The sequence below is a fragment of the Diadema antillarum genome, unplaced genomic scaffold, assembly GCF_040938485.1.
Source record: "Diadema antillarum isolate AM-2024a unplaced genomic scaffold, OU_Dant_1.0 seq00001124_RagTag, whole genome shotgun sequence".
Taxonomy (NCBI): Eukaryota; Metazoa; Echinodermata; class Echinoidea; order Diadematoida; family Diadematidae; genus Diadema; species Diadema antillarum.
The window spans coordinates 680,001-695,363 of NW_027271938.1; the positions used below are offsets into that span (position 1 = coordinate 680,001).

Here is a 15,363-nt window from a genome sequence, read left to right on the forward strand (position 1 = left end):
TGTGTGTGTGTGTGTGTGTGTGTGTGTGTGTGTGTGTGTGTATAAGTACACGTCCATCCCAACACCCCCCCCCCCTGCTCCTTCGTGTCTGTAAATGTCTTTTAAACAAACCCCACTGCCATGGTCAAACACATGAGATCTCTGTCAGTGCCACCGAGATCTGAATATATTTTTTATAAAAAAAATCCTTTACTCTCAGTGAAATACAATTATCATGATTCATTATGATTCGTCTTTTATAACTCCGAATAAAGCATGCCTTTTTGAATGGCCTATTCCCTGAATTTGAGAAAATCAAACCTGGATGCACATCGGTTTTGGTAAATTTACGGGCCCCCTTCCTCGAAATTGTAAAAGGCCCTATATATTTTTTGATTACCAGATACTTGTATTGTCATTTTTTCCTTGCCTGATTGCCTTGCAAGTATAGGGTGCCTATACCTTCATTATTTCGATTTCAGTGAGTTATTCATTTCATATACAGAAATGACCAAAAAAAAAAAAACCACCCAAAATAAAAAAGAACAAATGCTAACTCTTATTGTATTGGTATAGGAACATGCTTTTACTTGTATTAGCTAAAATTTTCCGAATTTCATATATATATAACATACCTGAAAAAGTTATATGATATCATCAATTGGCTCATTTGAATATTCATACTAGATTTGGTAAAAACAAAATATTTTCCGAAAAAAACGTGAAATTTCAAAATGTCATATCTCCCTTATTTCTCATTCGATTTTTGACATTTTCGTATCATTCTTTAGGGAATCTTTTCTCTTTCTTTTGAAGTTTATCTATTTTGGGGTGGATTTCTTCTTTAATTCATACTGCTCTCCCTCTCCCGCTCTCTCACCTCCTCCTCTGCGGCTTCGGCTGTTCAGTCCTCGAGTCTTCAACTCAAGGGGCTACCCCGCCAATAATTACACAAAGTAATTGTCATTGAATCAAATTAACCCAAATATATTTGTGGTATTGATAGGCCTACACATTATGCTTCTTCATCGCACTTGCCCCTCCCCCCCCAAAAAAAAAAAAAAATAATGAAGAGGTAGGCCTATATAATGGATCATATTTTTGTTTATCATAATGCTTAAGCAAAAAAAAAAAAAAAAAATGCCCTGTAAATTCCTTTCCAAAAGGTGCTAAATCCATTTTTCATGAAATTTATCTTCTTTTCTTTTTCTTTTTTTTTTAGAAAGTACTCAGCATTCATTTTTTTAGTAGTCCCATATAGTTAACTCTTCATAGTATTGGACTTCTTTGTGAGAAAATGAATCAGGCAATCGATAATGAGTTCGAAAATATAGAATGAATTTGCTTTTCAACTACACCATACTGAGTAATCAAACGCTCAGTATTCCTTTTCTCACCCCTCTGAACCTGACGTGACGGTCTATTATTACCGCGTATACGTACAATGTATGTGATATGATATTACACGTCGCCCGAATCAAGGTGGAGCTGCACTTGTCCTGTGGTTCCGCTAGCTGGTTAGTCCTCTCTACTTGTTCTTCTGGTAAGTTACTTTGATTTGTTTCTGCGTATGCAGTGCGACAATTGTATTAATTGATTACCTCTCCTACAGTTTATTTAAAGAAAATGGTGTATAGAATTAGAACAACAAGAGTCCAGAGTAGAGAGTCGAGTCGCAGTCTTGACATCGCACAGGTGCCATGTTCAGCTTAATCCGACATTGTTCAGTCCCATATGTTAGGTTTGCTGATGTAATGGGATTGTGAAAATATGAAAATGTGTGTTGCCTGTGAATTTAATAGCCAGATGGTTATTAGATTGTGGGGACTGGGCCATGGGCCTGAGGTTCTATCCAAAATGTAGATCTAGTTACAATGTACCTACCATACCATGGCTTCTTAGTTTTAATCTTTTATGATTACATTTATTGTAAATTAGTGCTAGGCAGAGCCACTACGCTCAGTCCGGGAAATCCGCTCATGAGTGATGAGGGGGGGGGGGGGGCTCCGTCTCACAGGGCACTCTCCCCTCATGAGCACCTCTCGGGTACTCAAGAGGCTCCCTCCTCGCAGTGCTCGTGAGGCCTCCTCTTCGCTTCTCGTCCATCTCACATCTGATATATCATTCATAAATAAATGGTCGCAAGTTCGCACTGTGAATATTATCTTAGAATCTATGTTAATTTTTTTGTGATTTTTTCTTAACACACACATGTCCACTCTCCATGATGAAAAGAAGAAAAAAAAAAATCTATCTGGATGACTAGATCTAGGTCTATTTGTTTTGACAAAAATCGAGTTTTAATAAAAACAAGTAGATAGAATTTTTTTTTCTTCTTCTCATCATGGAGAGTGGGCATGTGTGTAACAAAAAATCACAGTGTGAACTTGCAACCATTTATATACATTTTGTACGCTGTAAGATATACATTTATCTTAAGATATACAATGTATCTTAAGAGTTTGTAAACTTTGTGGCAGTAAAGCTTCTGACACATCACCTTGAAATTACCTACATAGATGTAAGTTTGTGGTTTGTGTAAGATTTTTTTTTTTCACACATTTGCATGGCAATATGTTTCTTCCTCAAACACCTTCACGGGTAAAGGAGAAAAGATCATGGAAGGTCCCAGTGGAAGTTTTCCTCAGATCGACCTCAGCAACAAGCTCATTATCAAAGCCCAGCTTGGTGACGACATCCGGAGAATACCCATCCACAATGAGGACATCACGTATGATGAGCTGGTCCTTATGATGCAGAGAGTCTACCGCGGGAAGCTCAACCCCAGCGATGAGGTTGTCATCAAATACAAGGATGAGGGTACGACTCCAGCAGCTTTCATAAAAACTTAGCAAAGCAGACATGCTTGAGTTTGCTCATAGTGGTATTGCTACTGATGGCAGCATAATGTAGACCATACAGTTGATCGTTTATGAGACGGTTTCAAAGTGATGGCTTTCAAGAGGGTCTAAAACAGAAGAGTATCATTCCATTAAAAAAAAATAATAAAGTGAACAATTTTGTTCTACAGTACATTTTGTTTTTCTTTCGCAGTATTTGCATGTACATGAATATTCTTCCAACAGTATGTCATGTTCTTGCAAAAAGTAAAAAATGTGTATACACCGTTATGTGCTCTTAAATTCTTGTTCTATTGATGTAATTCATGATGTTATTCTGTGATACTGTAAAACGAGGAATGTTCACATGCATTTTAATTTCGCGAATTTCGCGAGCGCCAAGATTTGCAAAATTAGAATGCACTCAAAAGTTCTTGCGTACACTGTATGCATTGAATGCCAATGCCAGTGGCAGTTCATGAAAATTTCATGGGGCAAAAAAGGTCGTCGCCTCCAATTCGCGAATATATATCGTGTTTTACAGTATCAATCAATGTTTAGTCAAAGAAAAAAAAAGTTTATGAAAGAGTGGTAGTTACGTACTAATGACAGGTTTATGCCACAGTGCGTGTCATACTGTCTAATCATTTGCATCTTTCTCTGTGTCTGTCTGTTTGTCTGCCTGTCTGTCTGTCTGATCATTATTCTCTTTCATTCTTTCTCTGATGTGTTCTCTCCTGTCCAGATGGAGATCTTATTACTATATTTGACAGCACAGATCTGTCCTTTGCAATCCAGTGTAGCCGTATTTTGAAAATCACATTATTCGGTAAGTTTTTATTCGTTCTATACAAGATTCTAATTATCACTATTTTCGATATGAAGATGTATTTTGTTGGAGATGTTTTGATTTGAAAGTGTCTGTTTGATTTGTCTCTTTTTACATTGTCCCTTTTTTTAAAAACATTTTCGTGTTAATTAAAGTTGACATTTTACCAAACATGGCAACAATCGTCCTAAGGTAAATATGTCAAAGTTGGTACCAGCATGGCATTGATGGCTGTAGCCCTTTGGTGGGCACCTAATTACCCCAAATTTGTAAATTTTAATCAGACTTTGAAGGAACCACTAGCGCAGGACTGTCTCTTAGCTGGGTAGAAATAAGATGTGGGGCTTTCAGCGAACCCCAAATTTCAAGATTTTTTAGATACATTGTCATCAGGTGGAGTACCATGAACGCAGTGCTCAGGTAAATGCTAGACCCATGGTTCTCTCTCTCTCTCTCTCTCTTTTTTATGTCATAAAATCATAATGCTAACTCCTACCTGACCTCATTTTGCTTCTTCCCCTCCTCTTCAGTAAATGGGCAGCCTCGTCCGATAGAGGGTGACCAGATTAAGAATCTAAGAAAAGAGCTGCAAACGATCAGAAACCAGGTCAACCACCTCCTGGACTCACTAGAGCCACCCACTGCTTATGAGAAACCTGAAGGTAAACACCTAGACAGGTCAAAGGTCAATCCGAAGAGCAGAACCAAAGGTATTTTTTTTTTCCGCTCCTTGTGAGACCTCGTCATGCTTACACCGAGTTTGCCTGCAGCTCACAGCATGAAAGACAACGCCTGAGCTAATGTAGTCCTACAGGTTGCTTTTCTTGTGGTGACTTTAATTGCCTTTAATGCATCAAAGGTGTAATTCATTGCATCATGTGAATGTGATACTCACACTTTACTTTCTATCATGATACATTTGATGATCCATTAAGCACATTTACAAGATGCTAAATATTAATGTTGAAAGTCATCTATTGGTGTACGCATGGTATTTGTAGCACAGTCAACCTCACCTAAGTCGACTTGGCACAAGTCAGAAATTTGTTTAGCCGAAGAACACTATTAGATTTAAATATTAAGCAATGACCTTGTTCAGTTGACTCTGTGTTATATTCTTGTATGAAACAGGAATGCAGAAATAAGATTGATCAAATCAATCAGCCAGTCAGTTTGTCAATCAACAATAATTTTACCCTGGATGGATAGACATGCGTGAATTCCATTGTGTAAAGTCGAAATCCATAAGCTGAAGGATTCTTCTCTGATCCCTTAGGATTTGACTTAGGAGATGTTATCTGTCGTTTGATATTTGTAAGTAATACATCACTTCATCAAATTACATTCTCTTTCTACTAGTATTAACAGACCAACTAACTTTCCAAATTATGTTTTATTGACTCTAATGCTAAGGTGTCAAGAAACTTAAATAGTGTCAATGCCTTTTATTGATTACTAGAAGTAAAACCCCGATATATAAGTGCATGTCCTACTTACCGCAAATTAGCTCATCTAAATCATGCTTTTAAGCTTTAATATGGATGTTGATTATTGTACCAATGTTTTTTGTTTTTTTTTAATGTATATTGTGTAGGGTACGGTAGTCAAAAACATTGTACCAGCCAACTATTGGATAAACACGAATATATTGGCAGAAAATTCTTGGCATTGTTCTTCCATGGTAGAACATTTTTGTGTCAATAAGTGGCAAACGAGAGAATCAGTATGTGCTAAAATCAACAAACTCTGTTTTTGGGTGTAAAAGCACCAATTGCATGAGATGAAAATCCACCAAAGCTGCATGTTATGTATTTAGCGGCTCATTGATGATGCTGCAAAACGGCTATCACAGAAAATTCTGATTGGAGGTATATGTGTGGCAATGCTCTTAAGGTACATGTACTTCAACTAACCCACATAATAAAACAGATGATCACTTTATTCGGACTACACAAAATAAACATATGCTATTCAAATCTCAGGGTTTCAAATGTTTTCTTGGGGATGTTATAAGTCCCTTGACTCAAATCATTTGAATGGCTCATTCTTTGTGTTTACTCCCAATCCATGCCAGTTTAATATCATCTGTATTAACTCATGATGTAGACCTTTCCATGTTGTGAAGTAGCATCTACCGTTGTTATGCATATCTGTGTAAATAAAAGCTAGGTTTTGGAGAAAATTGGCAGATCCTGGAAGTGGATATGAAATGTCAACATTTTGAAAGGCTTTAATCACAGAATTTCTAGATGGACAATGTATCTGCCATTCATATAGTAAGGAATCTCTCTTCCGTTATGAATTATTTTTGAATTAAGTTTTTAGAGTAGAAGGAATTTGACCTTAGCTACTTAAAGTGAGTGTTTTTGCAGAAAATCATTGTTGTGACATATGGTTCTTGGTTTAAAACTTCTATTGCATGTCACTTTGTTTTAATTCATTCTCGTTGTTGTGGTGGATGCATGTTTTTAAAATTGCTGGAAGATTGCTGGAAGAGGGTCTTAGGTCACAGTTGATTGGACTGGTTTGCAAATGAGTCTGACCTGACTTCTTTCATGTGAATCTAAAGAAGTTGTATCCTATGTAGTCAGAGCTGTAGATTTTATATAGAGATAGTAATTATCTTGTGACCTTTGTTGCAGGAGAAAATGCCCCTGAAGAACCAGCAGAAGTGAAACCAGCTGTGAATTCTGCCCAGACGGCCATGTTTGATCCTTACAAGCAGCCGGCTGCAAACCCAGCTGTCATGAGCAGTTTTGGAATTGACAAAGATGGTAAGATGATGAACTACCTGGCCACCACCTCTGCAACACTTAAATGGAATGTTTCAAGCATGCATGTATGTGGATGTAGCAAAGTGCAGACAAATTACTGATACATGTCGGAAGAAGTTACATGTATCACAAAAAGTGTCAGTTGTTTGTTTACGATTGTTTCCATCTTTCTTAAAAGCTGCCAGTGCATATAAAAATTTAAAAAAAAATAAAAATTTAGGATCGGCACTGCTCCTGACCAATAACGCAACATAGAAGGAAATATCTGGGCATTTCCAAGGATTTTGACTGGTTTAATAATGCCAGTCCTTGCTCCCTACACACCCAGAGCCTTTTTAGTGGAGCATTATGATTATACAAATGTATTGGCAATACTGTCAGTGCTCAGCCACAGATACATTTTAGTGGCTTGTTTAGTCGTATCACCAGTCTTAAGGATTTGCTGTTAATGGTTTTATGCAAGGAGTCTGTTGTTCTGTGTAGGCACAAGTTAGCACAGAATCCCAGAAAATTCTAAGGGCACCATGTCTTCTGGAAAGGATGTGAGTTGTACACGTACTGGTTTGATGCTTAACAAGCCACGCATTTCTTTGTTAGGTTGTTCAGTTAGTTTTTCCAGTGCTTCCAAGATATGTTGCTCCATTGGAATAACATGTGGTAGGTAGAGATGTGTCAGACAGAATGTGATTTTACTCTAGTATGATATGAATGTTTTGTTTTGTTTTTCCTTGGATAAAGAAGCAGCCGATCGACCAGCGTCGCCGGCAGACAGCGTGTCCAGCCGAAGCTCAAATCTCAGCCAGCAGCAGCAGCAGCAGCAGCAGACGAGACCCCAGCAGCCCCCTGCCAACCAGCCTGGTGCCCCTCAGGCCCAGCCTGGTGCCCCTGGTGGGGTGCAGGGTATGTCCCCCGCCCATCAGCCCCACCCTGGCCAGCAGCCGGGTGCCCCATCCCCACAGCAGCAGCAACAGCAGCAGCCTTATGCACGTAAGTCTCTCTCACACTTTCAGTGGCATAATAATACCCTCACAAGGCCGTCTGCTGCATGAATTGGGCTGTTACTAAATGTTGTCAAGTGTGACCCACTGCTGTTTAAATTCCCATGTACTCTAAGCACAGTATATTTTGAAGTGTTTTTTATTTTTCATGAATTTCGCAAGCCAATGATCTGCACTAATTGATGATGCATGATAACATTATTGTTGTGTATTTCATCTCAAATGTGGGAAACTGGTATCTGTCTTCCTTGTAAAGGGATGATACTTATTCCTCATTGTATATACCACTTGCAAAATTATCGCACAAGTCCCAATTCACAAATTATTATACTTGTGAAATATACAAGTTGGTGTATTAAGAATGATCATTTTGTCGAAGTTCAAAAGGCAGGGCTTTGCCTATTAGCACAGAGGAACCAACTTAATTGCTTGCCTGACTAGAAGATGTATTAAGTGGCATAACGGTAATTTTATAAACTGGGGGGCATTTCATGAAGGAACTTGTCGAATAAAATATCTGACAAGTCAATTATATCCGACAAGATTTGAGAAATTCTTTAGTCTGATTGGCTGATTTCTCTGAACTTGTAATGGTAATGGTAATGGTTTATTTAAAAAAATTCATTTGCAACCATGAACATGGCTGAATTGCAGAATTTTGTACAGTGTAATATTTCATTTTATGGTAACATACATAATCGTACAATCAGTCTATGATTAAAAGATAAAACTACACAATTATATACATACATATAGAAAGCCACCTGATAACCAAAATAGCAGAATTAATCAAATACACTTATACACACACATTGAGAAATATGCTAGGAAAATTATACATAATCTTCATATCACCATCATATACATACACAAACGTATAGACAAAAATATATCAAAAATACACAAATCATTACACTTCTCCGACAACTTTCAAATTTTGTTTACATCTTGTTTACATCAAATACATGTGCTGAAAAAAAAAAAATAGGCCGGCAGTGATAACATATAAGAGATGTCAAACACTCGTGTATGGAAACGGAGATATATATATATAAAAACACACAAATCATTATACTTCTGCAACAACTTTTATATTTTGTTTATACATGTGCTGAGAAATAATTTAAGGGGGCAGTGATAACAAGAGATATCAAACACTTGTGTATGGAGACGGAGAGAGAGAAACACAGAAGGGGTACTTGTAAAAAGGAGATAGCAAGAAAGATAGAAAGAGACAGAAGAGAATACTAGGGAAGAGATATGCAAAAAGATATAAAATATCAAATATATTTGTTTTCATCTTCTATTTCTATCAAAATCATCATTTCAATCCATATAATCTCTTAACTTTGCTATCTTTTTAACAATACTGTACATCATTATTGATCAAAATTAGATAAAAACCAAACTACCTTATCCATATAAATCGTATAATAGATATAAAATATCAATCTTATGAATGCAGATGTGAAATACACACAAAATATATGGATCAGAAAAAAAAAACATTCCAAAAACTCACAGAAAATATTACAATATCATAACATTCAGGAATAATTATTGTACAACAAAAATATTGTAAAAATGTGGCTTATTAAATTTCGATCGCATGATTATCATTATGACCACTGATGGACGGGGAGGGCGCCCCATGAAACCGTATCAAACGGACATTGTCATATTGCTTGGTATACTCTTTTGATGTAGAGGTATGAATATTGCAGAAAGATCTCTAAAGACAACCAATAAACTCTGTACACCCCTGAGAACCATTATTTAGATGGCGATTTTTAAAACGTTGCGCTATTTCGCGTAAAAGTAATTTGAAGAGAGGGAGAGAGAGAGAGAGAGATAGGAAGAAAGAAGCGAGGGCAAGAGAGAGGGAGAGAGATAGGAGAGAGCGAGATAGGTATAAAAGCCCATTGCCATAATGCCTCATAAATAGTGCATCCGAACAATAAAATATAAATTATGTAAATTATGTAACATACAAACAATCTGCAACTTAGTTTGTACAAAATACCATACAAATAATATATCATTACCAACCTGATTAAAAAGAATTCAACAAATCAATGGGATACGGTACTGATCTGTTGCGGAATCACTGGGTTTTGCATCTTAATTGTTCTCTGTCGGATATAATTGACTTGTTTGACATTTTATCCGACAAGTTCCTTCATGAAATACCCCCCAGGGGTCTTTGTTTTCCCATTATGAAATATAGGAAAGTGCAAGGCTTGTGCTATCTGTGAATGAATTTATAATGAATTCAGAGTGAATGCAAATTAAGCACATAAACCTTAGTCTGTCACTTTTAATACCTTTGTGGCATTTTGATTAAGAAAATAAATGAAAATACAAGATTTAAGACAACTACCGGTATATTGCATGATGATTGCGTTGTAAAATTACAAAGTTTTCCTGTTGCCGCCCTTTACCTAATTTTTGCTTTTATCTATTCAAAAAGGTGGTTGCTGCTACCTTTTACAATATTGCCTTCTGATCTGTAGAGCATGAATTAATTTTTTGCAAAGATCAGTTTCACTGTGCATAATTGTATAATATTTCTTGGACTATCTGGAGCAAAGGTTTCAGGATTTTTCTCTGTCAAAATGTGCTGGGAATGGTGATTTTCTTGTTAAAAAGATAAAGAATTAGTATTATAGATTATTCACAGAATTGACATTGTTTATTTTGTTTAAAAATGCACAAATACAAAGTGAGGTTGGAAAGTACTCAAATTCAAACGGATATACTCAGTTTTTCAATCAGGTGGCAATTTTTTCAAGTCATTATTTCATTTTTCTATTTATGACTGTGCATACAAATGCAGACTGAAATTTTTCTTTTTCTCATTCTGCTATTATTGCTGAAGTTACCATAACAACTACATTATTATGGTGCCTGGGGGGTGTTGCATAAAGCTGTTCGTAAAGTTATGAACAACTTACGAGCGACTGGTGATCAGTTCTTGTGCTGAATTATGGAAATTCTGTTAAGTATAGCACATCAGAACTGATCACCGGTCGCTCGTAAGTTGTTCGTAACTTTCCGAACAGCTTTATGAAACAGGGCCCTGTAATAGCAATAGCTTTTCAGCTACCAGGTAAATGAAGTCCCCCAGATTGTTATTATTCAAGGAAAAAAGAAGAAGGAAAATAAAAACGGTGTGGATTTTGAGCAAGTTGAAAACAAGAAGAACCTGGCATTCTGTGTACAGCACATTTAAATATCGCAAATTCTATGAGTCAATGGATTTTCACAAAATCAGCAAACCAATATCTTGGCTCTTGTCACATTGATTGCAATGTATTACATCTGCAAAGAAGGAAGATACCCCTAACATTGATTCCTTAAAAAGGATGAATACTTGCTCATCAGTTCATTGACTCTGGTCTTCAATCTTGTATCTCCCTAATCACAAAATTGTCTTTAATACAAGTCCCGTTCCACGAAATGTTATGTTTGTGAAAGTAGAAGTCATGTTGTGTGCAGTATATGCTGGCGGTGTTTCTAACCTCATTACCTTCCCCGCATGCCCCACACGCCCCTTAATTTGTGGAGACTTGTGTTTCTCACTGTGATGCATGCCTTGTGATTCCTGTCTCTCCCACACACCCCTCAGCCATCCCGACCAGCCAATCTGCCACCCCTGGGCCCTACGGAGCAGCCTCCATGGGTTACCCTCAAGGTACCTCCTTCAGCACTTCATAAAGCTCTTTCTAGCACTTGGCACACATATACTATAGACTGAAGCATCTCCTGTTTGATTATTTGTAAAAGCTGACAATGAATCAAAAAATAGGAAAAGGAATAATTTACCATTTGCCGGTGAAACAAAAACCCAGCTTTAGTGCTTCAAAATAGCTCTAAAATGTGAGTTACGGATAGGAACAACCAATGTAAACATTTGAATCAGTATTATCAATGTTAAGTTTTGTTAAATATGCACAATGGGAACAATAGTTATAATAAAAATGTTTCCAGACTAAACCGTCTCCAGTTATGGTTTATTGAGAAAAAGAGCGATATCTCCATATATTTTAGACTTTATTAAAGTTTTTTTTTTTTTAATATATATTAGGATGTTTTGTGATGCAACTGACCTACACACATGCATCAAGTGTGATATTTCAAATATTTTAAATTGCTGCTCCCAATGGTAAACAGGACCTTTGAATAAAATCTGGCAGAATTGACATTAATTCATAGGATATCTTGTTCCCTCTTTAGTCAGAGTTGTAATCACACTTTTATGGTCTTTAGTCAGATACACACTTTCATTTCTACAAACCAGGGGAATGCTTTATCCCATGCAGCCATAAGGAGACAACAGTTAAAGAAACAGGATGTACTGATCTTGTTGCATGTGTTTTTGGTTGATTATTTATTAGGGATTGTTTTCTTCTTTTCTGAATGATTATTGTCTCTCAAACTTTGTCATCAATGCAGCTTCCAGTTGCTCAATTTCTAGATGCATACAGTACTTGTAGGGCGCCTAGCACTCAGTGAAGGTTGAGGAAAATCCATTAAAAAGTTACGAATCTTTAAATTGTTTGTGCCGCCATCACTGGGTGAGAAGACAACAACGGTTTGTAATATCTTTACAGGACCACAATGTATTAAAGAAAATGTAATGAGAATTCCACAAAATGTCATTTTTTCATGAAAAGTGCGCATTCCCACTACTTGCAACTGACATATGTTAATTTACTCCCCCTGCTTTCTGTAAAGTCAAGTGCTCTTTCATTATGCTAGAAGAATGAAAATGTGTTGAAAATTTAAAGATTCATAACTTTTTAATGGAATGCTCAACTTTCCTCAAACTTTGCTGCTATGTGTTCTACTAATATTGCTCAATTCACTCGATCCACATATATTTATGGGTATCATTCCCCATTGAAGTGTTAATATCATGTATGTTTTATGTCAAGACAGTTACCTCACAGTGTGTTTGATTGCTTTCTGTCAATGCCCAGTCTAGCGTACTGGTATATTTGTTGCAGTCATTATCAAAATTGTTGACACAGCCTGTATAGATATTGTCGTTAAAAAAAACAAAAAAACAATAACTTTATCATACGATGACTTCAACCTGGTTATTAAAGCTTGCAGAAATTGCCACAGGCTTGAAGGAAGTATTGATCCATCAAAAGAGCTGATACACACAAACTTCTTTTACTTATGCTGCCACATTTATTTTCATTTATTTTTGTACTTATTTTAGGCAACATGCCACAACCACAGCAACAGCCATCAGCATCTCAAGCATACGGCCAGGCACCCTCACCATACGTTACACCGCAGCAGCAGCAACAGCAACAACCACAGGCTGGTGGCTACTACCCTCCACACTCTCAAGCCCAGCAGCAGGGACAGCCACAACAGCAACAGCAACAGCAGCAACAGCCTGCCTACAACCCACAACAGCAGACACCGTATAGTGGGTACCAACCACAGCAACAGCAACAGCAGCCATACACGGCCGGGGCCGGTGCTGCTCCGGGAATGCCAGCTCCAGGAATGCCGGGCAACCCGTACGCAAGGAACACCCCCTACGGCAGGCCGGGGGCATATCAGCAACCGGGTGTGGGCTATAAATGAAGCACTCTTCAGCCTAGTCTATACATAAATATAAATAGAAACGTATATTTCCATATCTAAAGATGTCTCCAAAATGTGAGGAGTTAAACATTTGTACATTTGCACCAATTCTGAACAGCATTTGATGAATTTGCTGAAGATTATTGTAATCATGAAAAGGTCAAACAGAATTGATTGATTTCTGGATAAGACTGATTGATGGTTATTGCAATATTGTAATGATTTCATAGCTGTAGAGAAGATGCCACAATTGTCAAGGAAAGCCTGTGGCTACATTATGTAGCGATGTGTGTAGATGTTCTCTAGCACCCTCATAGATGAGACAATACCAACAAAAACAGCGACAGAATGCTTCGCTGTAGATTACAAACTGTAGAGTGTAGGCAACCCATTATTGTACAGTGCAAATATAGCAAAGATACTGCCTTTTAGTTCTAGTACAATATGTGCATAATATGAGTGAAACAAGCAAGATACAACGTAGATCTTTGAAACAGGAAGGAGGCGGCTGAAATAAATGTAGGTGTACCCAACTTTTCTTTCAACGCTTTTGCTACAAAAGAAGAAATTCTTTTCAAACCATGGACAGTAGCAAAAGGAGAAAAAAAAAGTATTTAAAAGGGCAAAAGGAACTAACATTTGACTTTTCAGCCACAAATGCGAAAAGATCCATTTTGTGTCCGAGTGATAATGTTTCTTTTCCATTTTCCATCGTAGTGTAAGATACCCACACAGAATTTCGAACATCATATTGAGGCTAAATTCTGAATAAAAGACTTGCACACAGCATGGTGCCAGTACAGCGTAATACATACTGTGAAAATAGATGTTTTGATGACAAGGTGTAAAATGAAGACCTGCCAAAATGTGCATTTTCAGACTTTGCATATCAGCATTCTTCGTATGTCATGTGCACTGTCCTCCTAAGGAATTAACTAATTCTCAGTATCATTGATTATTATTATTATTATTATTATTATTATTATCATTATCATTACTATTATTATTATTATCATTATCATCATCATTACCACTATTATTATTATTATTATTATTATTATTATTATTATTGTTATTATCATCACCATCATCATCATCATAACCATAATTATCATGTTATGAGAATATCTGTAGCAGGTGGAAGAGAGCCAGATATTTCTGTGACATTCTTGCATTTACATATTCTACCTTATATCATTGGCTGAGAGCCAGAAGGGTGCTGTCTGGTTCTAAGATATCAGCTTTAATAAAATTGAAACAATCAGATCACATGAAATGAACATTTCAATTTAAATCAAACTGGGGAGATTTATATGCATTGATCCAAATATCAGGCAAAATAGTTGCCTTCTGGTTTTAATTTTTAACATTTTACTGAAAATGAAAATGATTTAAATTGATACAATGATGTAGAGGAGATCATGCCTTACAATATGATACCACTAATTCAGTACCCCCAAATTTGCTTTAACGGCCTTCTGGTTCTCATCCGATGACATAACCCTTCAACACAAGGGATCACAAAGCCATCAACAAACAAACAATATCAAAGAAACATCTGTTTTTATATACAATGTACATGTAGCAGCCTGATGGTTTTACAAACTACTAGTATATGTACAAAGTTATGGTTATACTGTAATAGGCATTCATTTCTCAGTTTAATAGCTTATATTGAAGATTATGAAGATTAAACTAAACTGCATCTATTTCTTTTGGGAGGAACTGGCTGCTGAGCATCCTCATCCTCTGTGCGTGTAATTGTTTTACCTACTTTTGTATTCATTCTTTCCACTGAGCTCTTTTTTGTTTTTAATGTAAACCACCTGATCTCTTGATGTATTACATCTCAGAAATGAATGAAGTAGCCTTAATACCAAAATCTGAATCTGAATGCCCTCAATAAATGCCATTGTTGTCAAAAGAACTTTTTCAGATCTTTTTTGTCTTGTCCAGTCGTGTAATATTTTGCATGTCATGCTTCAATGTAAAATGGGTCGAAATAAAGTCCAGAGCTTACGGTAGATGTGTTGTGTTTCAGATGTTTTACATGGTGCTGTAATAATTCTTCATCATTACTTCTCCAACATTTTGTGAGGTGTGACGTGACACACAAACATTATGAAGCAGCCAAAATTTTTTTGCAATTGTAAAAAGACTTGATGAATCAGGGACCTGGTCATATGAAATTATTTCATGATCTCAAGAGTCACAATATGTAGTAACCATTTCTCTTTCTGGCTCTATCCCACAAAAAAAAAAAAAAAAGAGAGAGAAAAAAAAAAGATAGGTTAAAGGGATGTATTGGTTGACATGAGGATTCAGCCTTTAACTTT

At 36.6% G+C, this 15,363-nt stretch overlaps 1 protein-coding gene across 3 annotated transcripts; it reads left to right on the forward strand.

Annotated features, from left to right (window-relative positions):
* Positions 1-1,441: 1,441 nt before the first annotated feature.
* On the forward strand, positions 1,442-14,016 carry LOC139743954 (uncharacterized). Of its 3 annotated transcripts, none has more exons than XM_071654420.1 (8): positions 1,442-1,522; positions 2,587-2,799; positions 3,565-3,648; positions 4,179-4,310; positions 6,291-6,422; positions 7,161-7,409; positions 11,049-11,114; positions 12,651-14,016. In XM_071654420.1, exons 2-8 carry the CDS (start codon positions 2,598-2,600, stop codon positions 13,025-13,027), a joined length of 1,242 nt encoding a protein of 413 aa, XP_071510521.1. In that variant the 5' UTR covers positions 1,442-1,522; positions 2,587-2,597; the 3' UTR covers positions 13,028-14,016. The 3 variants fall into 3 exon arrangements, with proteins under 3 accessions (XP_071510521.1, XP_071510522.1, XP_071510524.1); XM_071654421.1 differs by having other exon boundaries at positions 7,164-7,409; XM_071654423.1 differs by lacking the exon at positions 11,049-11,114.
* Positions 14,017-15,363: the final 1,347 nt, after the last annotated feature.

Bases quoted from the DNA above. Each gene is read 5' to 3' on its own strand.
- LOC139743954 (XM_071654420.1), top strand. From the start codon at position 2,598: ATGGAAGGTCCCAGTGGAAGTTTTCCTCAGATCGACCTCAGCAACAAG. The intron at 2,800-3,564 runs GTACGACTCCAG...TCTCCTGTCCAG, and splicing joins CATCAAATACAAGGATGAGG to ATGGAGATCTTATTACTATA. The intron at 6,423-7,160 runs GTAAGATGATGA...CCTTGGATAAAG, and splicing joins TTTTGGAATTGACAAAGATG to AAGCAGCCGATCGACCAGCG.